Source organism: Lissotriton helveticus, chromosome 4_1 (assembly GCF_964261635.1).
Source record: "Lissotriton helveticus chromosome 4_1, aLisHel1.1, whole genome shotgun sequence".
NCBI lineage: Eukaryota > Metazoa > Chordata > Amphibia > Caudata > Salamandridae > Lissotriton > Lissotriton helveticus.
In genome coordinates this window covers 610,812,673-610,837,663 of record NC_136063.1, presented here as the reverse complement: position 1 = coordinate 610,837,663, position 24,991 = coordinate 610,812,673, and the positions used below count along the sequence as shown (strand labels likewise).

Genomic DNA, 24,991 nt, shown 5'->3' with positions numbered 1-24,991 from the left:
GGTAAAATGACTGTTCTTGTACCCTTCACGCCAAGCACTAGAACTAGAGCTCGATATGAGGGACCAAATTCCTTCTTGTTTTCGATCTTCTCTCGAACCAGTTCTCCAACTTGGGGTAGACAGCCAACTACCGGAATCTGCAACGCAGTCTCAGATGTGGAGGGCAAGTGTTCCTTTGCAAGACTGTCTATCGTCTTTTATAGATCCTGTAAAACATTGCAATGTTCATCTACATCAAAGGAGGCAGCAACTGCCACCTGGTCTAGACCGTTAAGGCCCGGGACAAACATCTTGATACCAAAGAGCATTTCGTATGGGGTCCACCCACCCAGAGACATTCTAGGGAGATTATTAAGGGAACGCTGCACGCTATTTAGGTGGGCCAGCCAGTTCCTAACAGTGCCTATAACTCTAGCTGTCAAAGACTGCTTTAAATCACGTTCATTCGTTCCACAACACTATTACCCTCAGGTCTGTCTGGAGACGAAAACTTGACTTGGACCCCCAACGAATTCATGGCATCCTTATACGCCTTAGAGGCGAAACAGGGCCCTGATCCGAATGGAAGGTGCCACAGGCAAAAATTCCTACAAAGACACGCAAATCTCTTATGACAGATCGCGAATCAGCGCTGCGGTGTGGCCACACCCACACAAAGCGTGTGCATGAATCAACTGCAACTAAGATGTACTTATACGCAGTATCAGAAGAAAAAGGGCTGCAGTGATCTAAATAAACACAGCCAAGTGGTTTATTAGAAATGTACAACTGTGTCTGGGGTGGACGCGCAGCAGTTGAAGGATTAATCTGCTGGCAAATGTCACATTGAAGGACATATTCACGCGTCTGTGTGTACAGTCCCCGCCACCAGAAACGTTGTTGCAACTGAGATACAGTAGGCAAAACGCCTGCATGTGCAGACGCAACACCTTCATGGGCAGCTGTAATCAGTGTGGACCTGCGGTCCGCGTGAGGAGTTAACCGTTCACCAACGTCCGGTATTTTCACATAAGGAACTTTATCTGGACTTAAGTGGTATGAATACTTCAAAGGGAACCCCTTAAGATATTTACTTCCCTTCTCAGTTGCGGCTACAGCCGCCAAGATATCATCATCAATCTTACTTTTGGAATGTTTAATTGCTGCAACCAATATGTCGATACTGCTGATCTTGCCGCCTCATCGGCCAAAGAATTGACAACTGCGTGAACTCCCACGCGCTGATGACCGAGAGTGTGAATTACAAACACGAGTGGCAACTGCTCCTTAAGTTCAGCCACTAGGACCCTGATCATTTTACGTTTTATTGTGTTACTCTTGGAGTTACGAAAATCATTCTGAATCCAAAAGAACAGGTTCTCATTGAAAGACTGGACACAGTAGTAAGAATCATTCACAATAAGAGTCGTCACACTAGGATCAGTGTACCTCGATGCAAGCATCAGATCACGGAGCTCTGCCAATTGTGCGGTACAGTCCCCTAAAGTCTGCGTGTGCACGACTTCGGACTTGAATTCATCATTCACCATGGTACCTACCACAATGGCGCAAGCGGAAACGTATGCGTGCTTCGACCCATGCGCAACTTCCGCTGAAACATCAGGGTCATTGATACAATGGAAATCCTCCAAAGGTCGCATAGTCAATGGGGCAGGATGAACAAACTCATACTGCAAAAACTCTTATGACTGTAAGGAGGCATCAAAAATAAACGTGACATCCGGAGATGTCAAAGATGCTGCCCATTGTATCCACCGTGGGTGCAAAGCTTTAGAATTCGGTACACTGGTCTTCGTCACTGCCTCTAGTGCAGGATACGGGGTAACAACCAACATGCGTTTTCCCTGTTCCATAAGAATCGCCATTTGCACCGCTGTCAAAACTTTTCCCACAGTGGAAAACTGCACTTCTGCTGAAGTGTACAAGTGTGACTTGTAAGCAATAGGTACTGTGTCTCCTTCATTAAAAGTAGAGTAAGTGAAACCCACCGCCCCAGGGATGATTCTTATCACCAGGTTGGTGTGGTTATCACGAGTCAGTAAGAATTTAGATTCCAGAAGATCAGCCTGCAAAGATTGCAAAATGGCTGAATGTTCAGGCAGCCAGCACGATTTGGTGAAAGTAGGTTGTATCAAAGCATACAAAGGCTTGATACGCTGGGCATATTCGGGAATGTAAGTACGCCCGAAATTCAAAAATCCCAGCAAGGACTGTAACTTTTTCAGAGTTGTAGGAGCGTGCAGCTGTGCGCATTTCTCCAAGAAATGAGGAGCAAATCCTCGACCTTCATTATTGAGCTCATAGCCCAGGAACAACACTGTGTACTCTACAATGTGAGACTTTGCAAAGTTGAATTTGTAACCGAAGTCCGCGACACAGATGTGCTCAAATTTCGTCATCTGTGAGATAAATGTCATCCACATACGAACACGCATCTGGGTCAACTCTCTCTAAGAGAGAGACGATACGGGCAGCAAATACACCTGGACTATTCCTATAGCCTATCGCCAGGCGTCTACATTGGCCCTGTTTTTTGCCGCCACAGGTAAAACTGGGCCATTGGGAACTTAGACCATCCAAATTGTGGGCAAAAAAAATGTTGGATATGTCAAGTGGGGTTTTAAACTGATTTCGCACAAGACCATCCACTAGAGCAGAGCCGTGGGTATTCTGTACTGCACAGGTACGGCAATGCGAGTTCAAATGCCGGTAATCCAATACCAAACTGTACTAACCGTCAGGCTTGGTCACAGTAAAAAGTGGGTTATTTATCGGAGACACACACGTTTCAATCACTCCTTGATATTCTAATTGTTCAAGGATCTCTGCTACGGAAGCCTTAGCTTCACGTCGGATGGGATATTAAGGTTGAGGCTGTGGCATAGACCGTAAGGGAATCTCATGGTGTGGGGAAAATGTATCCCAACCACAATGCGTACGGTACAGAGCCGGCGCAAGGGCCTTAGCCCACTCTTCTGTAAAATTCAGCGCATGCTCCTTGGACACCGTGTGCACGAAACTAGGCAGGATTACCTCCTCCCCTCTCAAAGCCGCGAAAACAAAAGGTGGGGGTCAGTCAGCCTCCGCTAACAAAATGTCATAGGTAGTTGTAAGATTTTCCCAAAATACCCCTTTTATGGTACGTTGTATGTCACCTTCAATTAAAAGGACAATTTCAAAAAGCCTATCAGGGGGAGCTACTCTAGTATTAGCTGTGTCTACAACAACATATTGGTCAGTCGCTGTCACCTTCAGTAGTGGACGCAGGGCCTCTCGCACTATGGTAATCTCCGCCGCGCTGTCCAAGAACGTCAGCGCCCATGTCTGATTCCGAAGCTGCGTTCTCACTGTGGCATATCTCGCTGTTAAAGCGGCAACTTTCTTTTTTCTGAAACTGGGGTCTTTTCTGTGAAGAGTCGTCCTGCTTGCCTTTTCCGTCTTTCGGGCGGGGCTGGTCGCGACTCTGCTGGCCACCCCGACCTCTGCCGCCGCTTCCACCACCGGACGATGAGGCCGATGTGTCCTGTAAAGAACGAGGAGAGCGTTGATCAGGAACCTGAAATCGATCAGGCGACTTAATCATAGTGCGGTCGCGTAAATCATAAACGCGCTCAGTAGATGTAGGCACTGGTGATGGGGGACGGGACTCCTGATTCTGTTGCTGTTTTCCCTGTTTTTTATTTCTGTTCCAATATTTCTTTGGAGCTGTGGGTTGAACGTCTGTTTCAGACTTTGCACCCTGGGTTTGCTTTTTATCTTTAGCAGAAAAGGGCTTGACACCTAAACTATTACGGCCAATGGTTTTATACGCCGCCGCAATAATTCTTGGTAACTGTTGGGGTTTGTCGGCATCGGGGACATCGCGTAAGGCATTCGCCACTTGAAAGTTTACCGCATCCCCCTTTATATTAGAAAGGACCAGATTGGAAACTACATCAAATTAGCCTACGAGTCTCATTCCCAATACAACCGCAGCCCCAGGTCCGTGTTCGGCCTGAACACGCTTAATGACCGTTGGAAGGACTGCCATTGACAGAGTGCCAAAGCATCTTGTGTACACTGCCGTAAAAATCCTACCCCATGACCCAGTCACCGGCTTCTGGTACCAAGTCCTTGGGTAAACTAATTGTAAGAATCCTGTGTTTTTCAACTGGAGTCGAATTAGGAAACACTACTTCCAGCTGGTCAAACTTCTCGGCAAGCCAAAAGGGCATATCATCCTTATCTTGGGGACGCTTGCCCATTACCGCATTGACCATTACGGGACTAAGCTTCATTCTGCTCGGTCCAGCTGGAAGGGCCGCAACACCAGGGGCCTGCCCTGGAAATTGCAGGTAATATATTGAACCAGGGCCCGAATGACACTAATAGAAGAGTCATATAGGGTCCGTAATTCAGCAACGGGGACTTGCCCCGCATGAGGATGCGGGGTGAATCCAGCCAAAACCAGCCAAGAAGTGCCTGGAATGGACAAAGGACCCAATCTAATCACCGTTATGCTATGGGGAAGGACGCCATCAAACCAAACACGGTGCTGCCATGCAGAAATCGGAATCTCCTGTGTCCTATAAGGGACGTATTCCCTGGGCACGGCTGTGTGAGTGTAAGTGTGAAAAACCTGCGTTGCTGCATCCACTGCAGGAAACGTCACCCAAGAGTAGAAAATCTCAAATGGGTAAGCAACATCAGCACTCACTACCAAAATCACTGCCATGCCCACCAAACCAACATTATATGCTTGCAAATGATTGCGAACCACAATGCGATTATGTTGCGGTATAACAATGTCAGCCTTAGTGACACAGAGAAGAAAATGGCACAATGTGTAACCTTGTAGCACAACTGGGTAGTAATTCAAAAGGAAACCGTTTGAAAAGATTCAAGCTTGAAAAGACCTATGTAAATATAGGTAAGTTTCTCCGACACTACTATTATCCGGAAACAATAGTGAAGGGATTAAGGACTGATAGAAGTACTACTCAAGCATCATGTAATAGGACCACCATCGTATGGGTGCCATGTTGCAGGGATTCTGCTCCTACACAGAACTGTGCATAGAGACTTGGAACCTCAGTGAATTAGGGTGTGCCAAAACTCACCTTAGTAGCCAAAATCCCCTTCCAGACTAGCAATCAGTGTCTCATTGGTTCTTCCATACCCCCAATGATTAGACAACCCAGAACATGGAACTTAGAATACCTCAGGCAATGTGGAACACATGAACACTCTTTCGTTATACTCTCATAACAGTCCAAAATGGGTAGTAAATGAAGACACGTGCAAGTTTGAAATATTTATTTCTAATGCCGTGTATTCAGGTGCAGTATTTTAGCTAATGCAAGCAGACATATTATGAGCAACAAGGTTATCAGCATAGTTACTATTCCATAAAATACAAAGGGAGAAAGCATGATAAAATGCTAAATGAAAAAGGCTAGATTGCACCTAGAAATCACCCTCCCTTGCTAGTAGGGTATTATTATATCTACAGAAGGTCTCTTGGGTTCACAAGGGCGACCACATACCTCTGGTCCTTGTGGAAATAGATCACATAATTTTCTACACCAGCTCTCTGCATGCGAATGTTCTCCAAGTGTGTGAGCATGCCTGCGCAGTGCATTATTAAACACGCCAAAATCAGAGGTGGCCACAGCTGCATATATGTTATGTCTAGAACGTGCGCTGATCAGACCAAACAACAACCACTGTGTTGAAATAACCTTCAAGGCCTCGGCACTCACTGTTCAGACAAAGCCTACCAAGCAAGGCTGCTTATATAGAAAAACATATTATTCTCGTGTGAAGCAAAACAGTCTTCTACACTCTAAACATTTATAATAATGGGTGCAGTGTGCAAAGGCAGCAGAAAGGTAAAATGGTGTTTAAACTTCTAATAAGCTCGTGCTAACTTAACACAGTGTAGTTGCAAGGCTCATCCCCATGACAAAAGATTTCACTGCAACACTTCTACAAGCCTTTTTTGTGAGGGAACTCCCACCCTGCATACATTATACCTGATTAAGGTATAATATAGAGCAGGGGTTTACAACGTGACGCATCTGCTTAGAAGGATCACTTTGTAAATATGTTGCAGTGTGACGCATATGTTATGCTGCCGGTACATCACAAAAAGTGCCGCACCAGCAGTGCAAGGGGCTCATTATTAAGCCCCTCAGTACCTAAGCTGATGCTGGTATGTATCTCGGTTCAATGTTGGAATGGTCTATTGGGCACTCTGGCTCTTCCACATTTCTTCTCACCCACATAGCCTACTTTAATTATTCTCTTCTCACTTACACTAATTGTCTTCAGTTACTTGCATCTGCCCTTCAGTCACAGTCACCATTCTCTCCTGTGATTTCTCCTGCTTTTTATCTTGTTCTAACCCCTTGCTCTTTGTCCCTCATCAACATCCATTGATTTATGTTCCATTTCTATTATATCTAACTGAATCCAAGGGTTCTTTCACATTCTTTCTGTTTTGGAAAAAACATTTCTTCTTTTTGATAATTCTGAATAAAAGAGAGTCTGCCTCTTTGACCAAAAGGGACAGGGGAGGTAAAACAATTAAGAAAAACAAATTCCCTTTTGTGCTAGCAACATGTAAATGTCCAATAGTAATCCTATAAGTGTGCACTGAAAAGCTTATAATATTGTGCCACAATAGTCAATGTTACCAGTTAACATCTGTCTTCTATTCCTATTCAAAATGTTTTATTCAAATTCATATTGAATATGGTTTACAAAATATAAATACATGGACATACATTTGAACATTCATAAAAATCTACAGGAACAGTCAGGATATGCCTGGACTCTTAGTGTATTAAATAATTCCACTCCTTATTGCGTTTCCTATTTGCAAAGACTCATTGCAGATTAAGAAAATGTAATTCATAACAAAAAAATTAAAGGCCTCATTTAAAAAAAGCCTTGCGCCACAGGTGTGGCACTTTTTCCCATGTTAAAAGTGACGCACCGGCGGCGCAAGTCCTTCATAAATAAGGCCCTAAACATTTAGGACTGTGATAGAATTTTTAAAGAATTAGTATTTTGTATTAATTATTTTTTTTTATCTGCAATGATGTTTTTAATAATTGATATGTGATGTTCAAATTGTGATGATGTTAAGAATCGATGATTTGCTGATGAATCTCTGCAAATTGGATGCAATTCTGAGTAGACAGTCTCTCTCCTCCCAATATGACTTGCAAAACTCACAGACGGGTAAGGGAAGCCCTTCCCTCAGCTTAGGCATACGGACCTCTCATATTCTCAGACACAAACCCCCCTTACACCATGTCACAGGCCCCTATCATGGGTACTATTTTGTTAGTTACCCCAACCTTTCCTACCCGTCTCCTTTGGTGATCTGCAGTTACTTGACAGTATGCTGTGCTATCAGTTCCTCACCAAACCAGCCAGTAGTATTCCCTACCCATGCCAGTTCCGCACAGCCAACGCTAAACACCACCCTCTATGCTTTAAATACTCAGTTTCACATGTCAGGAGTCTTAATGCCACCAACAAATGACAAGGACCGTTGTCGATGCTTAGGGAAATGGGCTGCGAAATATGGCTACTAGAACAAATGCACCTCTACTGAAAGACTGGACACAGCTAAAATCATGCTTGTTTGACTCACAATAATTTTCAGCAGGCCCCTGTAAGAAAGCAGATGTGTCTATACTCCTCGCTTCCAAGTTCCAGGGACAGATGCTGCAGACCCAAGCCAAAGTTACGGGCAGACTCCGGGTGTTACGACTTGCCCTCTTAACATGTACCTTTATGATTGCTATGATTTACACACCTAATGAACAACAGTCCCTTAATCAAGTTACGCCATCCACAGATGCAGACATTACAATATGGAGAAACTTTAATCTGGTCTTTAATGCTGACCATGAGAGATCGGCCCAAAGATTGGGATAGTTATGAACTTGGACGAGGTGGCAATTGTGAGGTGGGCCTCATAGATGCCTGGGCAGGTTCACCCCACACAGAGAGAGCACTCTTTCCCCTGCATAGACTACTCTTTGCTATACTCCCACCTTGGGGCAGCTAATGTTGTCAATGATATCAGGCTCTCTGCCCTTCTGGACCATGCTCCCGTTATACTGCTGTTACACACTCATGAGCCCAACCGCCTATAAAACATGGCGCATCAACCACACCCTCCTCTCTTACACATCGAAAATCAAAGAAGTGAATGAGGTGATTTGCCACAACTTTCAGGCGTACAACTCCAATGACACTCCAATCGCAATACTATGGCACAACTTAAAGGCAGTAGAGCAAGGTTCCTTCATGGCCATATTGACTAAACGGAACAGGACAAGGAAGGACAAGAGGACTGTCCTGAAAACCAGGTGCCAGAACTCGAGGAGGCACATCATTGAACCAGCACCATAGAATGCACCGCCATTTACCCGTGGCACGTAAGCAATTCAGGGCTCTTGACATGGACTGAGCTAAGTTAGCCCTCCTCACACTAAACGGGGATTTTGTATCAGTGGGAATAAAGCAGGACAACTCTTTGCACGTAAGCTCCAAGCAGAGGGGCACAAACATAGAGTTCAGGTGATATATATACTCAAACAGGCTCTGTAGCGTGCACTGACCATGACATAGAACAAGCATTCAAACATTTTTATTCTGACCTCTAGAGCGCAGAATCAATGGATCCACGGGCCACATACTCATATTATGTATTGATCCTTCTTTTAATCTTTTTATGACACTTGCCACTTTAATGGACTTAATTGTCTAAATAAAGTATATTTAATTTGATGTCACATACTCATATCTCTTCTCCGTGCACACTGTACATCTCCCTACGGCAGAAGCACACTCCGAAAAGGCAGATATACAGGTGGGCGAGGTACTTGCCACCATTCTTTGACCACAGATGGGTATGGTGCCCAGCATAGATGGGCTCACAGCAGATTTTTACACAGACTTTGGCACCCAACTAGCCCCACTGCTGGAAAACTTAGGCAACTCATTTAGGGAGATGGATGCAAGAGGGTCTAATCACAGTGATTGTGAAGCCTGGGAGTATTAGACAAGATGCCTTTCCTATCGCCCGATATCCTTGCTTAACATATATGCCAAGCTCTTCTCTTCACAAGTCTACTGGTTGCACACCTCAATCCCTATATACAGGGATGTATTGACCCAGACCAAACCAGGTTTATTCCTGATTGAAGCTGTAATGACAACATCAAACAACTGATGCATCTCATTGACAATGTGTCCCGTTCTCACACACCAGCGCTCCTCCTTTCGATCGATGCAGAAAAAGCATTCGATTGAGTGCAGTGGCCCTAACTTTGGCAAGTATTGGCCACTGTGACTCTAGGCACCAGATTCCGCATGTCTATTATCTGCATAGTCGAAGTGTTTATCATTATCAAGTTACCATCATCTTTTTCTACAGACATGCATCCATGGACTCATTTCTACACTATCACATATATTTGCTGGCTTGTAAGAACCTTCAATTTCTTAACACTTATATGGTCATTTAGACCTGTGCAGTTATCTCTCTGGTATTTGCCCCATATTAGAGCTATTGCCTACTGAGAAATTAGATTAAATTGCTTATAATTTCTGTTGGAACATAGCACTCACATTGAGATTGTAGTAACCACATGTTCAAAATAGCACACATGCACCAATAACCATACAAAATGTACATCAATAATAGGGGTGGGTGGAATTTTTAATTTCACTGATGAGATTGGAGGAATTTAGTAATTTCACGTTACTCTTTTAACTACTAATAAACGAATTCATTCTGCCACTCCTCCAGCAAACTTATTTATTTATTTATTTATTTTCACCATTTGTAAAGCACACTGTAACCCAGCGGGCATCCTGGTGCTGAGACAGCAAAAGAGAACCGGTAAACTAGGCAGCTGATCTAGATGGGAACATCTGATGTAAGAATTACTAACTCAGGAATCAACTTTAGGAAAGAGCCAGGTCTTTACTCTCTTACGTAACAGCATTGAGTTCTGAGTGCTCCTGATTTCCAGGAGGAGGTGCTTCTAGAGGCGGGAAGCCACCACACTAAAAGCTCTTCCCCCCAGAGTTGATCTCTTTGTCCTGGTTACCCTGACAAGGTAGGCAGAAGAGCCAAGGTTACGAGTGGGTACGTACCATTGGAATCTGTCTTGGATCAACTTGGGTCCTTGTCCATGAAGTGCTTTAAAATTTACGCACAAGGATTTAAACAAAATCCTTCGAGCCATTGGGAGCCAATGCAACTCTGCTAATGCCTGTGTCGTAGAGGAGCGACGTGCTCGAGTCAATGCAAGCTTAGCTGCTGCTGTCTGGATACACTCAATTCTGGCAATCAGATATCCCGGGGATTCCAGAAGCAGGGCGTTACCGTAATCCAGGTGGCTTAATATATTGCTCCTGACTACTGTGGTTCTTGCCTGGTCTGGCAGCAATGGAAATACTTTCTGCAGTCCTCGAATGAGAGTAAAACATCCTCCCACTAATTTGTTAACGTGGGACTTCAAGTTCATTCTCTCATTAAAACTGCCCCCCAGATTGCGTACTGAGCTTACTGGTGTCAGCGAGCCATCTGTGGTTATTGGCCAGAAATCATTTGGCAAGCCTCGGGAGATCTTTCCCACTTACAATGTAAAATCTCTGTTTTCTTGCTAATAAATTGAAGCGAGTTGCCCTTCAGCCATTTTGCCATTTCAAACATACAGACATTGAAACTTTCCAATGAATCCGCTTGGTAACCATCCAGGGAGAACCCTGAGCTGGGTATAATCAGGGTAGTTGATCACGCTGATGTTATGTGTTTTAATGATCCTAAGCAATAGTCGCAAATACACATTAAAAAAATCGGGCTGATTAAAGACCCCTGCGGTACTTCGTATTCATTTTTTACAAATTCCGATTGATACGGAGGAAGAGCTACTGTTTGCCACCTGTCAGATAGATAGGAGCGCATCTATCTCAGTGCCACACCTGTCACTCCTAGGGATTCCAGCCTTGCAAGAAGAATGTCATGGTCGACCGTGTCGAATGCGGCAGCCAGGTCTAGCAATATTAGAGTTCCTGATTGACCCCTGTCCGCCTGCATTTGGAGAATGTCCAAGACGGTCACCAAGGCTGTCTCCATTCCGTGACCAGGTCTAAACCCAAATTGCTCCTCTGCCAGTTTATTATTTGTCTCCAGAAAGATGGACAATGCCCTACTAACCAGACATTCCACGATCTTAGTCAGGTAAGGTAAGAGGGAGATAGGCCTGTAATTCTTGTAACAGCCAGAATCTAGTGTGGGTTTGTTCAGATGCGGCGTGATAATGGCCTGCTTCCAAATGGATGGTACCACTCCATTATTGAGTGATTGGCAGCACAGTTGTTGAAGAATGGGGAACAACTCTGATCTGAGTTCTTTCATAATCTTGTGGGGGATGGGATCCAAGGGTGTTCCTGAGAAGATTCCTAGAGCCGTTCGGGTAAACTCCTCTTCCGTGGGTATCGGGAAAACATCCATGGTAGCCTTAGGGACGGCCGGGCTAGTGTCCCTATCACAGTTATCACAAGTCTCACCCTTTTTTTGGTCTAGCAGCACAAATGGGGTCACATCTTTCAGATCTTCATTGATCGTATTGATTTTTTCTTGGAAAAAGAGATTCAAACCATCGCACAACTCCTGAGTAGGTTTGATTTTAATGTTAATACAGTCAGGGTGGGTCATATCTCTCACTATCCTAAAGATATCCCTGGATTTATTAGCACTTTTGAGGATGATGGAGGCGAAATATTCTGCTTTTGCAGTGGCTATTTCTCTTTTGTATTTTATTAGAGTGAACATCCAACTGGCTTTATCTCTTTCTCCATAGTTCTTCCTCCACTGTCTTTCAGCCATTTTGCAGGCCAGTGTCAGATTCCTAAGATTTTCCGTGTACCATGGGGCTGAGAGACTCCCTCTTTTCCTAATGTCTTTTAATGGAGCAAGTTGGTCAATCTTCCTAATTAGCTGCTTGCAGAGAACTGTATAGTTTTCTGTGACTTGTTTTTCAGGATTAAACAGGGATCCTAAAAGAAATAAAGAGCCAGTTTTTGCCTTTCTCAGTATTCCTTTTCAGTCCCTACCACAGAAGGTCCTTTCTTGCCCCTTAATGGGCCTCATCTGATTTATAGTTTGCACGCTAAAGTTAACCAGATGATGGTCCGTCCATCCCACTAACAGGGTTTTCACCATGCTAATAAGGCCTTCCTCAGCGAATTTCATGTCTAAGATGTGCCCTTCTATGTGCGTTGGTTCAGTCAGGTTCAGTCAGGTTCAGGCTTTCACAAGACTGAGTGAGGTTGTTAAATGCTGTGTCCATGCTTCCACTGGCCCACATATTGAAGTCTCCCAAGACCATAAGTCTAGTATGGGTAAGGGCCATGTTATTAATTACATCGATCAGCTCATGCTGTTGTTGTGCGTTGATTACCCCCGGTGGCCAATAACAGACCATGCCCATAAGGGGCTGTCCTGTCTGATCTTTAATGGAAAATCCTAGGAGCTCCGCACAAGTGACTTTATCAATGTCTAATGGGGAGATATTCAGAGTTTCTTTAAAGATAATTCCAGTTCCACCTTCCCGACCCCTAGATCTAGGTTTATGAAAGGCCCTGTATCCCGCTGGACATGCCAGATCTAACTCCCTTCCGTGGTCCAGGTCTCCGTCATAAACAAAAACAAAACAACTAAGTTATGTTTCTCTACCAGTAATTGTATTTCTGTGGAGTGCTTTGGAAGAGATCTTACATTGAGCAGGCCATAGTTTAGACCACCATCATCATTTTGGTTATGGTTATTTCTAATCCGAGTGGGCGGCAGTATGCCATGGCGAGATATAATCTGTGGGAGAGGTGACAAGAAGTTATTACAGAAAGCTACTTGACCTTCAAGATAGCTATCGGGTGACAATCTGGGGCAGTTCACCTCCTCCCTCGGAGGATTAAAGTTCATGAGGATATCTCTGGAATAACATATCCTCCCTGGGGCGGAAGAACAAGGGGGACTGGCCCTGAGCCTGGTCCGAGCGCGGATGGGCGCAGACGGGCTTGGCTTTGGTGCGGCTTCGGCGTGCCAGCGGTGCACCCGCTGCACAATTCCACTGAACGGCCGGCTGGCCAGCTGCCTTAAATGCTAATGACCCCAGAAGTGGCGCTGTCAAGGGGAGAAGCTATGTCCCTCCACTCAATCGGCCCGCGAAGACCGTGGTGGCCCGGGGACCAACTAAACCCTAAGGTGCAAAGTACAAGGTATGCTTTCCAAAAGTATTTAAAAATGCCCTCAAGTAACTGTTTTAAAAACAATCAGGTTCTGACCTTCCAGCACGCATTTGCTGCCTCTGTGTGGCCGGCAGCCTTTCCCCTTTAATGCCAGTAACCCCGGAAGTGATGCTGTCAAGGGAAGGAGCTATGTCCCTCCACTCAATCGGTCCGTGAAGACCGTGGTGGACCAGGGAATACCTAAGCACTAAGGTGCAACGTACAAGGTGTACCTTCCAAAAGTATTTAAAAATGCCCTCAAGTTACTGTTTTAAACGTATGCAGCACTGCGAGTCTTTGTCACTTGCTCTCTCAATCCAGCCTTTCTCTCTTTCTTTGCTTTCCAGTCTCTCGAACTCTTTTTCTCCTGTCCTCCCACGTTCTCTCTTTTATGTTTTCTCTTACTCTCTCTTTTTATTTCCTCTAAGTCTCTTCTTACTTGAGGAGTGGAAAGGAATTCCCCCATGGGTAGTTGCAGTGTTTGAAGGTAATCACATCCATGGTGGAGAGGGGGTCCTGGTCCCTTTAAAACAACACACCTGTGTGTGCAGTTGTTGGGTGTCATTACACACATTTAATTGTGGCAGGTGCTAGCTAGGATAAGGATAATGATAGCTAGGAAAAGGCGGATGCCACCTTGGACAAGGCTGGTGCTAGCTAGAAGTAGCTAGGATGAGGCAAGGGCTATCTAGTGTGAAGGTAGATTCCAGCTTCACCCATTAAGTGTGCCCCTTGCTGTCAATCGCCTCCTACCTAGTATGTTAGCTGTTGGTGCTGCCAGGGAAGATGCTTCACAGGTGGGTGAGGGAGAGCTTGGGGCATCAAGATGACGATCAGAGACAGGGAGTTCTGAAGGACTGGCAACCCTCCTTCAGAGAGAGTTCCCAGCTCATACATGGCCATGAGTGAAATGACGGGGACCGGTTGCTGCCAAATAGTTGTCATGGCAACCAATGCAGTCAATGTCACTTACAGGGTTTCTCATGAGCCAGTGCCTAGATCTAAAGCACATGCACACCGAAGGCGCAGCTACCACACCCGGTGCCTCTGGAAAGAGGGGAGGCCCCTGGGGGCCCCAGCCACTTTCTTTTACTGCCAAATCACTACGATGCTGTCAGTCAGTCCATGCTCACCCTAAATACCACACTAGCTTCTCATGGGCATCGCACAGCCCCTTGAGGGCACCGACTGTCTGTGAGGTGCACACTAGGCAATGATATTCATCACCCCTAGGCTCAAGAAGGTCCCTCACAAGTATGGTTCTCATCCGGCTTTCAGATCCACAGATTGGCCTGTTCTGAATACCGAAGGCTTCCTTCCAGACAGGTATCAGGCAAAGTCCAGCAGGTCTAGGGGAGGCTCAGTCACGTGTCAAAGTGGCACCTGACAACAACCAGCTTAGGCCAGAACTGCTCTTTATTCGAAGGACTGGCCTCCAGGGATGTGACAATGTTGTCATCCAGGCCAATTCCACTCTTCCCTAATAGATAACGTCGATTTGGTCCCCTAATTAAACCAGAAGAAAATCGATACTGACTGGGCTTGCTCTGAGAGCCTGAAGGAAAGGGCCAAATAAATGCAGCAAATAGCAAAAAAAACTGCAAATATCCGGGGCTTAAAAGAGAGGGATACATGCAAGGGTAAATGTCTTTTCAGAAGGGTCTTTGGGACAAGGCAGGAGGCATGAGAAAGATGGCTGGACAGGCACTGGGGGACGATAAAAATAGGTAGAGGGATAGTCATGGAATAGGGATGCATGAAAGACGTTGGAGAGAAAGAAGGTGTGGGTCAGAGCCACAGAAGCAAATAGAGATAGTAAATGGATGAAAAGAAAGTGGGTAGTGGGGAATGAAAGGAAGGAGAAGAAGGGAGGCTCAGGGCAGAGGGCAGAATGTAATGGTTGGAAAGAGAGAGAGCAGAGTGCTGGGATGATGAGTGTGTGTAGCAGAGAAGGTAGGAGGATATTGGGAGAGAGGGTGGAAGCTGAAGGAGGAGAGGAGATGGTGCAGGGAGGTGCTCCCGGAGATGTAGGGAGGTACTTCAAGAGGTACCACAGAGAGGCACGAAGGTACCGCACACAGCAGGGCTCAATTGTACTCACATGCTTCTGGAATCAAGATGGACCGGACCATGGTGCAGAGCAGCAGTACTAGGGGCAGCAGTGCCCATGGATCGTCCATCTTACCCTTGGCCATCAGTGGGTATCCATTTGTAATTTTGATATGTACATTGTGAAAAATAGTGGAATTCAAAACCCTTATTAGGAATTTAAGCCTTTCATTATGTTGTATGTAAAATTATATTTCTATAGGGCTATACTCACCAATAGCCCATATACCAATTATCAATAACCAGTCAGTTGGCAGTGAGGAAAGTTCAATGGTTTATTAGCAAAGTACTCTACGCAGAGGAGCCTCCCCACGGCCTCCACCCTTGAGGTCTGCAGAGACGACTGCTGGCTTACATTCAAAACAGGGCATATATACCTTTCTGTTACACTAATGAAACACTAGAATAGGAAAAGTACCAGCCAGCCCTCGGGCTCCAAGGAAAGACCATATATGGCACACATAATTGGTTTCATTATTATACAAGGCTATTGTGGGTGTAGGTCGGTAGGGGTGACTCCCTTTCGTCTTGGTGCTAGGGAGGGCAAGAACGGAGCCTTCAGGAATGTGCTTATCGCCCTAACAGTCAGATGCGACCTTGGTTCCCAGGAAAAAAAGAAGGACACCCCACATTCAGCTGTCCACTATAACTCATTATGTTTGTGCAAAGAATAACACGTGACCACCGCTGAAGCTGAAGTAACCACATATCAATATTGCGCTGGTCTTGCGAGGGCCTGGCCTATGTACAAGAACAATCAATACACTTCTTTAAGTACGAATAAATGCAAGATACATTTTGTTAATTCAAAGGCAAATACTTATTGATACATCATGCTAATACATTATATATATCGTCAGTATGAACTTTTTATATTTTATACATGAGCACGAGACAATCAGATTTTTATCCTTCAATTGTTCCAAAGTTAGTGGAAAGTACCATCAGCATTCCATAGCGCCAAATGCCCCACTCTATCCAGCTGTGGAATCCCGCAGAGTTTTCATGCAATTCTACAGAATTCCGCAGAGAAAAATTCAACGATTCCCTCCCAGACCTAATGAATACTAGTATATGCGTTGTTCGCCATATTTTGCTTTCATCTGTAAATTCAATGAAAAAGTATGTCAAGCACTTAGGGAGCAAGGGTAATTTGCATCTTGGTATTTTTACACTTGATCTTACAGATTCCTTTAGGCATAATCCTCCTAAATTTGCAAATGTATTAATCTATTGAGCAATTTGCACATTTATAGTATTTTAATTGCAGTTATATAGTGCTTACTACTCCTGAAGAGGCACAGAACTGCTGTACGTCAGGAGCAAGCCGCTGTGGAACCCAAGGCTCGTGGTTATTGGTGTCATTGGGATCAGTCTTGTTCTCTCAATGAGGCTAATATGGGCATTTACTCCAGTGTCTTTTGGTGCATTAAATTAGTAGGAATTAGGTGTGAACATTGGTGCGTTAGTGTGGGGTATGTGAGTTCATGCAGATGGCTGGTGGAATTAGTAGATGAGCTACAGGGCTTTAGGTATTGGTGGGTTGCAGGATATGACTTTCAAAAAGGACCAAATTCGTTTTTTAGATGAAGTAGGGTGCAATTTAAGGTGATACAATACTAGAGACTAATACACACACGCATATGACTTACCATTGGCTGTATTAAAAAGAGGAGGCATGCAGAGGATGGAAAGTAATGAGAAGTTCATTTAAAGTTAGAGGAGAGGCAATAATGGGAAGTTTTTTAGTCAAGGTCAAACTTTTTGTACAAGGTTTTAGCAACATGGACTACTTTTGAGATAGTAAATATTCTGAAGGTGCAAACTGTAGAAAGAAGCATAATGTTTTGCTTGTGAAGTAGTGGTTTAGTGGGTACCATTTTATAGGCACTAGAATCAGGTGACAAGCCTGTCCGATGCCAGGCTACCCCTAGACTACCACTTCATCAATGACAGTAGATCAGCTCAAGGGCTGGAAGCAACATTAGTGACTGGGCACTTATACAGGGACATATTGAGAACTTTAGACTATGCGTGAATGAAGTTGAAAACTCATGATAAAAGCAATGGGAGAGGAAATACAGGGTAGGTAATGCAAACACCTTATACAAACAACAAGAAGATTCGTCAATTTCTGGAGCGAATGTCAACTGATGTTTAAACTTAAATTTTGTCTTTAGTTATATGGAAACCTGGAAAAAGAATGAAATATATTATGTCTTTTGTATCTTCCACAGGACCTGGCAGTTGGAATGACGCGCCATGCAGCTTAGCTTTACCGTTTGTGTGCAAAGCAAGTGACAACCTTAATTTTCCAGGATAAGCACCATACCAGCATTTTCCCAGAGGGGCCAAACTCTGATATTTTTATTATTGGAAATGATCAATACTTACTTATAATAATCACATGTCAGTATATAACTAGAGGCTGGAGTTTTTGGTAATTGAATTCTAAATAAAATCATAGCACTTAATCAGAAAACAAAAGCTGTTTAATTTTCTATCTTCATGAATATATGGTGTACGCTTTCATAGAATGTCTTCACTTTACAACATAGTTACCATGTGGGAGTGGGCTAAGATCCTGTAGGAACCCTGCAACAACTGAGGCTTCTTTCCTCTCCTGGCTACCCTTCCAGTACCAGGAGCTGGGAGAAGTCATTATTAATATCAAAGACTGAATGAATGAAATACACCTTGAAAACTTAAAACTGTAAGTTTACAGGGGGGAAGACAGGTCCAATACACATATTAAAATAAATATATGTTTTTCCATACCATGGAAGAAATCCTCAAAGCAGAAAAGATCCAAAGGTGAAGGGAAAAATCTAATAATCATCAACCAATCAATCAATGAATCGGCTTGTATAGCGCAACTACTCACCCGTCAGGGTCTCAAGCCTTATAAATGTATAAATCTAGCAGCAAGATGAAACGCAGTTTCAGACAGTATGCAGATTAATTCTTACGCCTGGCCGTCAACAAAACCAACAAAGTCTCCCATATTTCTTACCTGCCCCAACCAACACCAGTATGCAGATGTAGGGGTAAGACTTTGTGTCTTAGGGATTCAAATCGCAGGACGGCAGGGTCACGCAATTCTCACTGAGTGCCTACAGTCAAACTTTGCATGTCCTCCCCCGGGATTGAGTTTTCAGTAACAAGTTAAGTTAAAGGATTTATAAAGCGCATGGCTGCCACAGCTACGGGGTGTCCAAGCGCTATCCAGGTACACATTGCAGGAAGACAAGCAGAGGGAGAGAGGTTAAGCTGGAAATAACCAGAATTTTATGGTCTTTCGAAAGTGTAGATAGTTCTGAATACCTCTGATGGATAGAGGTTAGAGGAGGAGAAATCCAGAGTCCAAACGCCAGGGCCAAAGAGTGGAACCGGCTCTTGCTCCTAGGAATCGGAAGGTAAAGGCTAAAAACTGATCGGCTAAGTGCAATGTAGGTTGCAGTAAGTAAAGTGCTTGCATATCCGCTAAGACAGGGGGTGCCTGTTGGGTCAGAATTTTTTGAGCGAAGCACAATGTCTTAAACTGGATTTTTTTCATCAACAGGCAGCCAGTGTAGCTTAGGTAAAAGCTTTGACACTGAGGAAGATTTTTGGAGAGCGAAAGGAGTTAGTGTTGCCGCATTTTGTACTCTTTGTAGGCGCTGGATCCCAGATTTATCATAGTCAAAGTAAAGGTAATTACCGTAGTCCAGCCTGGATACAATCATGGCTTGGATAATGGTCTTGCGGGTTTGAGAGTCAAAGAAACCTAAAAATGGCTTCAGTCCTGCAAAAACCCAAAACAAGCCCCCGCGACCGCTTTTGTTTGGGTTTCTAAGGATAGCCCACTGTCAACCCATGTTCCCAAATCTTTCACTGCCTCCTCAAGAAGGGGTGCAGGCTTCAACTCATCTGGTCATCTTTGCTCCACCACAATTTATTGTCTCTACCAAACAGTAGTATTTCGGATATGCTGGCATTTAACTACAGGCAGTTTACTGTCATCCAGTCAGCAATAGCCAGCCTGTCCTCCTTAAATTTAAAGAGGTATTTTTGCATTTCTTGGAAAAGGAGATGACCAGTTGGGTGTCATCAGTGTAAAATACTAATGACAACCCTTTGCTTTTTGCTACCACCGCGAGGGGTTGCAGGTAGACTTTAAAGAGCATGGAACTCAATATTGATCCCTGCAGCACACAGTAATGGATGGCATACTCCTGCGAACAGTGGGATGGTACAGTGATCTGGAACGTTCTTCCATGAGGAAAAGATCGGAACAAGGCCAAGGCCGCACCCCGATACCTATGCCCTGCAGGTACGCAATAGGATCTCATGGGATACTGTATCAAAAGCGACACTTAAGTCAAGAAGAATTAGAGCCGCAGAGTTTCCTTCATCTAAACTGCTTAGAATTTACTCCGTCACTACCAACAAAGCAGATTCAGTACTGTGGCGTGATCTGAAACCGTTTTGTGAGGAGTCCAGTATCTCATTGAGCTCCACAAACTCTGTGAGGACGGCATTCACATGAGATTCAGTAGCTCTGGCCAGGAAAGGGAGCCGAGATATAGGGCAAAAGTTTTCCGGCTTGGATGGCTCCAAAGATATATTTTTTTAATAGCGGTAGTACTTTAGCATGCTTCCATGCGAGTGGTACGGATGCCAGAGTCAGGGATACATCAATCAGCTCCCTACATACTGGCAGAATATGTTTTTGAAATTTTGGGAGTTGATCTGGTTTTATAGGATCAGCTGGGGAGCCTGATTTAATTTGAGTTCAGAGAGACTCAACCTCAGAGAAGGATAGCAGAGGGAAGTAGAATAATGTTCTTCCAACATTGTTTCGGTTGTGCCTTTGCCCTCCCATACAATCTATGCTGGCATTTACGGTTGGAAATTTATTGTAAATCTTCTCCCACTTGTTAAAAATATATCTGGCCAACTCGTCACACTGATTAGTCGAGGTGATGGGCGATTCTGTTTCCGAATTTGAACTATTCATAACCTTAAGAAGGATGAAGATCATTTTTGAAGGATTATTATTCTCTTTAATTTTAGAGGCAATATACTCAGCCCTGACTTTCTGAGTCAGCTTGTGTAAACCTTGATGGATGCGCAATACTGGTTTTTCGCTTCTAGGCCATGTGAGCGTCTCCAAGCACACTCAAGTTGCTTGCATTTATTTTTTGCATGGTTCAAAGAGTTCATTGAACCAAGGGTTAGACTGCGCTCTTTTTCTATAGCTCAGTTTAGCAGGAATACAGCTGTCAAGGGCATGTGTAAGCCAGTCCTGAAAAGGACATTTGCTACATCTATGTTAAAGGGTAGCTGGGGTTTATGACTTAGCAACAGATCAGAGAAGTGGTTAACGTCGGATTTGGTGCCAGGGTTGTTTAATAGCAGGCTGCAGACAAATCTGTAGTGGATTTCCTTCCCATTGCAGGGAAAAACAGACATGGAAATGATCCAACCAACCCATGGGAAGAGGAGGGCAGAAATGTATGACGCTAAGAAAGCATTGCAACGGCTGTCAAGCCTCTAAATGCTAAGAAAATGGCAATCTCCTTCTTAAGGTCATCTTCAATATGTAGGTTGAGGTTACCCAGAATATTATTATTATTATTATTATTTAATTTTATAGAGCGCGTAGTCACCCGTGGGTATCCCAGCGCTAGGATCAGTACCCCTGGCGGGTCAGCGGGGGGGAGAGGGAAGTTTAAGGGAAGAGGTGAGTTTTCAGTAGCTTCCTGAACCTTAAGTAGATAGGTTCAGTTCTCAGATGGTGAGGGAGGGCATTCCAGAGGCGTGCGGTATGGACCGAGAAGCGCCTGCCTCCAGTTCGAGCCTTTCTGACTCTAGGGATGACGATTAGATGTTCCTGATCGGATCGGAGGGATCTGGGGGCTTTATAGGATTTGATAAATTTTTTTAGTCCTGAGGGGCCAGTATTTTGGGTCAGCCTGTGTGCCAGGCAGAGGGCTTTGAACTTTACCCGTTCTCTCACCGGGAGCCAATGGAGGCGCTTCAGAGCTGGTTTGGCCGAGACTCTGGCGGGGGTGTTAGTGAGGATCCGGGCCGCTGTGTTTTGGACCCTTTGAAGTTTGTTCAGGGTTGCCTCCGGGGCCCCAAGATAAATGGAGTTGCTAAAGTCCAGCCTGGAGAGAATCAGGCCTTGAATCAGAAGTTTTTGGGAGTTGAGAGGGAGTAAGGGCAGGATCTTCCGAATTGACCTGAGCAGCCCAAAACACATCCCGGCAACCTTTTGTGCCTGTGTTGTGAATGATAGCTCTTTGTCGAGATGGTGAGTTTGTTAACCAGCTCTTCCCTTAAGACTTTAGATGGCCCTGGAGGAAGATGAATGAGCAAGCCAGATAATGTGGTTTAGGGTAGTTTTAAAAAGTGAAGCGGCAGTGGTAGAACTCTTTAAATAATTTTTTAATGCCCCCATCTGTTATAGACTCTATTTAATTGCGTCATAGCGTAGCCCAGGGGTAGTGCTAACCATGATTTGGCAATGGAGTCCTGTGTCAGCAAGGTTTCTGTTAAGGACCACTTATCCGTGGATTCCTCTAGTAACAGGTCAAACACCTTGGCATAAGGCTTGGCCAGGGACCTACAATTCCGGCTGAGAAACCTGAACTCAGTGGTGTGGGGAGGAACGCACAGTATTTGCAGTTAAGGGGAACCCTAGTGGGGATCAGGCGTGATTAACACAAGTAGAGCATTGTGCCTTGAGGGACAAGAGGTCATTAGGCGAGTATGAGAGCTTATGCCGATTTCCTCGGGCAGAGTGCCTAGCACCTGGCGCCGTCCAGGCGTGGACAGGTGCAGAAGGGCTTGCCTTTGGTGCACATTTGGCACACCAGCAGCGCGTCTGTGCATGCATCAAATAGCCGGTGGACAACAACTGGCTCCTCCTGTATAGCGTGTGATTGGCCCAAGTCAGACAATCAGTGATAAGCACTGTCCATAAACTGAAGCGTAATGCTTCTAATCTAAAAAGGAGAGAGGATATGTGTATGTGGTGCCATGTACACTCTGTGGCTTCTGCATTCTCTTCCTCAAACAGGTCTGCTATAATTGTCTTACCAGAGGCAGGCACCAATGAAGCCAGCCACCAAAAACCTGACAGTGACTTGCATAGAGACTGTCTCACATAGATTATGTTTCTGGTCCCGAAAAGGTTTTTATCACTGTCCCCAGACCAGTGAAGGGAGCCCACAGCAAATCACCATTTACCATCTGCCACTCACAGATGAGACCCATGAGAATATTACCTTGCAGAGAGCATGAAGATACCTACCACACACAATAATATTAATAATAATAATAATAACTGTAGTGTTGCCTGGTCATGGGCCACACAATAGAGTGATCCGTGCTCAGGGGGATATTGGTAAAAACCCTGTGCGTGTAAGAGCAGTGGTAATGGCTGTTGTACGCCAGCGTAAGATAATATAAAAGTCTGGTGTGCCGTGGCATGGCTCCAGTCAGAGACAACCACTGGTACTTCACCGACTGAGCCAACCAGGCCTGAGAGCTGTCGACCTCCTGCATCTATGCCCCTCCCGGGTCCGCTGTGCCCGAGGGGCGGGGCTCTATCCTCACATCGGTACATCCTGCCTCACCAGGTAATCACATAGACCACTCCAGTCCCCAAGCTCAACCCCCAGGAGGCCGAAGGAATCTTCTGTGCACGGAGGAATACTAAAAAATATATAACAGAAATAACACTCCAGTGTGAAAATTATCCATCATTGACAAAAAAGAAGATATCAAGGCACAGCATACTTAAGAGGGAGATATGGTCATGACCTCAGGACTCCAGTGTCTCCACGTGTCGCCCACTTGCAGGTTCCATAGGTCAATGTGTCCATTATTTGCAGCGCGCATAGCAACTGCACTGACCCTCAAACCAGGAGTATGACCTCTTGGGACCCCTGATTGCCTCAGCTGCGCATCACACCTCAGCCACATGGCCTCCATCCCTCCACTAGAGCCTTTCACAATCACAGGGCCTCCACCCTCCTAAGCCGCTCCCTGTATAGCATGGTGTGAACACCTGGAGAATTACTTTGAAGCTATAGAGGTCCCTGCTGGCCGCAGATGCCCCATGCATCTCCACCCAGAAGGAGCCAACATTCATAAAATATCAAAGTCTTATGTTGAAGCAGGTCCCCGGCAAAACTACGCCACCATGAGGTATGCCGTCACTGCACACTTTGAACCTTACACCAACCCAGACTATGAAAGATTTCTTCTGTGCCAAGCTTGAAAGTTACCAGACGAATCAGTGGATGTTTTCCATGGGCAGTTAAGAAAGCTTGCCAGCAACTGCACTCTGCCAGATGAAGACAATGACGTCCAGGCCCAGTTCATTTAGGGTGTACCCCCTTGAAACTGTGTGAGCATGTCTTGCAAGAGCCCAACATGTCCATGAGACATGTTCTAAAATGTAGGTGCTCTAGGGAACTTTCCATTGCTCGGGCGGCCCACATGGACCCAAACTCCTCTACCCCTATCTAGGAAGAACCAATGAATGCCATCCATCAAGGTGCGCGCGGAGATAAGCCAGAGTCCACTAAGCTTTTTCCAAAACCCGCCTAACAAGAACTGCAAGCTTGCACCTGCAGATGGTGTGTGGCCCATACCCTCACACTTGAATTTGCAGTGCCAACGGCAAGACGTGCAGTCCATGTGGCAAACACAATCCAAAGTCTGCTGCTCTTTGCAAGGGCAACGACCCAAAGGCCCATGGAAAGTGGTGCGCATAGTGGAACCACACCCAGACAACCTGTCGCACATCGACATGGAGGAAGATGACGAATCGGTTGTCCATGTGGTGAGGAAGCTGGATAACATCAAGACTGCCCTTATCTGGTGGATCAACGTACAGAATCACCCTGCCTTTGCTCTCATAGATACGGGAGCCACTGTTAATCTTATGGCAGTGGATGTCTACCACAGCTTACCTGGCCCACCAGCACTCCGGAACACTAGCATGCAGATATACCATTTTGGCAACTGCTCACGACTGCTGCATCACTGCATATTTCAGGCATACCTTTCCCATCACTCCACACACGGATGAGCGAAGATCTACATCTTACAAGACGGGTCAGTATTTCTGCTTAGTTGCCACGCGGCTCAAGGTCTCGTCCTCATACAATTTGCTTTTAGCATGCATGCGTATGATCTAGACCATTTGTTGCAGGACTTCACACTGCTGTTCGACAGAATCAGATGCCTGGCAGGTCCTGCCATCCAACTGCACATTGACAAGTCTGTTCCTCCTGTAGCCCACACGCATAGAAGGATTGTTTTCCACCTTAGACCCAAAGTAGAAGCTGAGTTGAAGCTACTGGAGAAAGCAGGTATCATTGAGCGGCTACGAGGCCCCACACCATGGCATTCCCCATCATAGTGGCAAAGAAGCCCAGGCAGCCAGATGCAGTCCGCATTTGTGTTGACATGAAGGTCACGAGCCAAACAAACAATCTAGAATGCCATCTTACAGCAACCATAAATGACAATATTGGGGAGCTGACAGGCTCCAGATGGCTATCCAAAATGGCCCTCAGCT

General features: G+C 45.2%; 1 protein-coding gene across 2 annotated transcripts in view; it reads left to right on the top strand.

Moving 5' to 3' along the window:
- Nucleotides 1-17,890, top strand: part of LOC144827257 (lectin-like) — a 125,261-nt gene extending 107,371 nt beyond the window's left edge. For both annotated transcript variants that reach the window (XM_078685640.1, XM_078685639.1), the window contains exon 6: nucleotides 17,649-17,890. In XM_078685640.1, the coding sequence (XP_078541766.1) occupies nucleotides 17,649-17,734 (86 nt within the window). In that variant the 3' untranslated portion in view covers nucleotides 17,735-17,890. The remainder of the gene's footprint in view (nucleotides 1-17,648) is intronic.
- The last annotated feature ends 7,101 nt before the right edge of the window (nucleotides 17,891-24,991 follow it).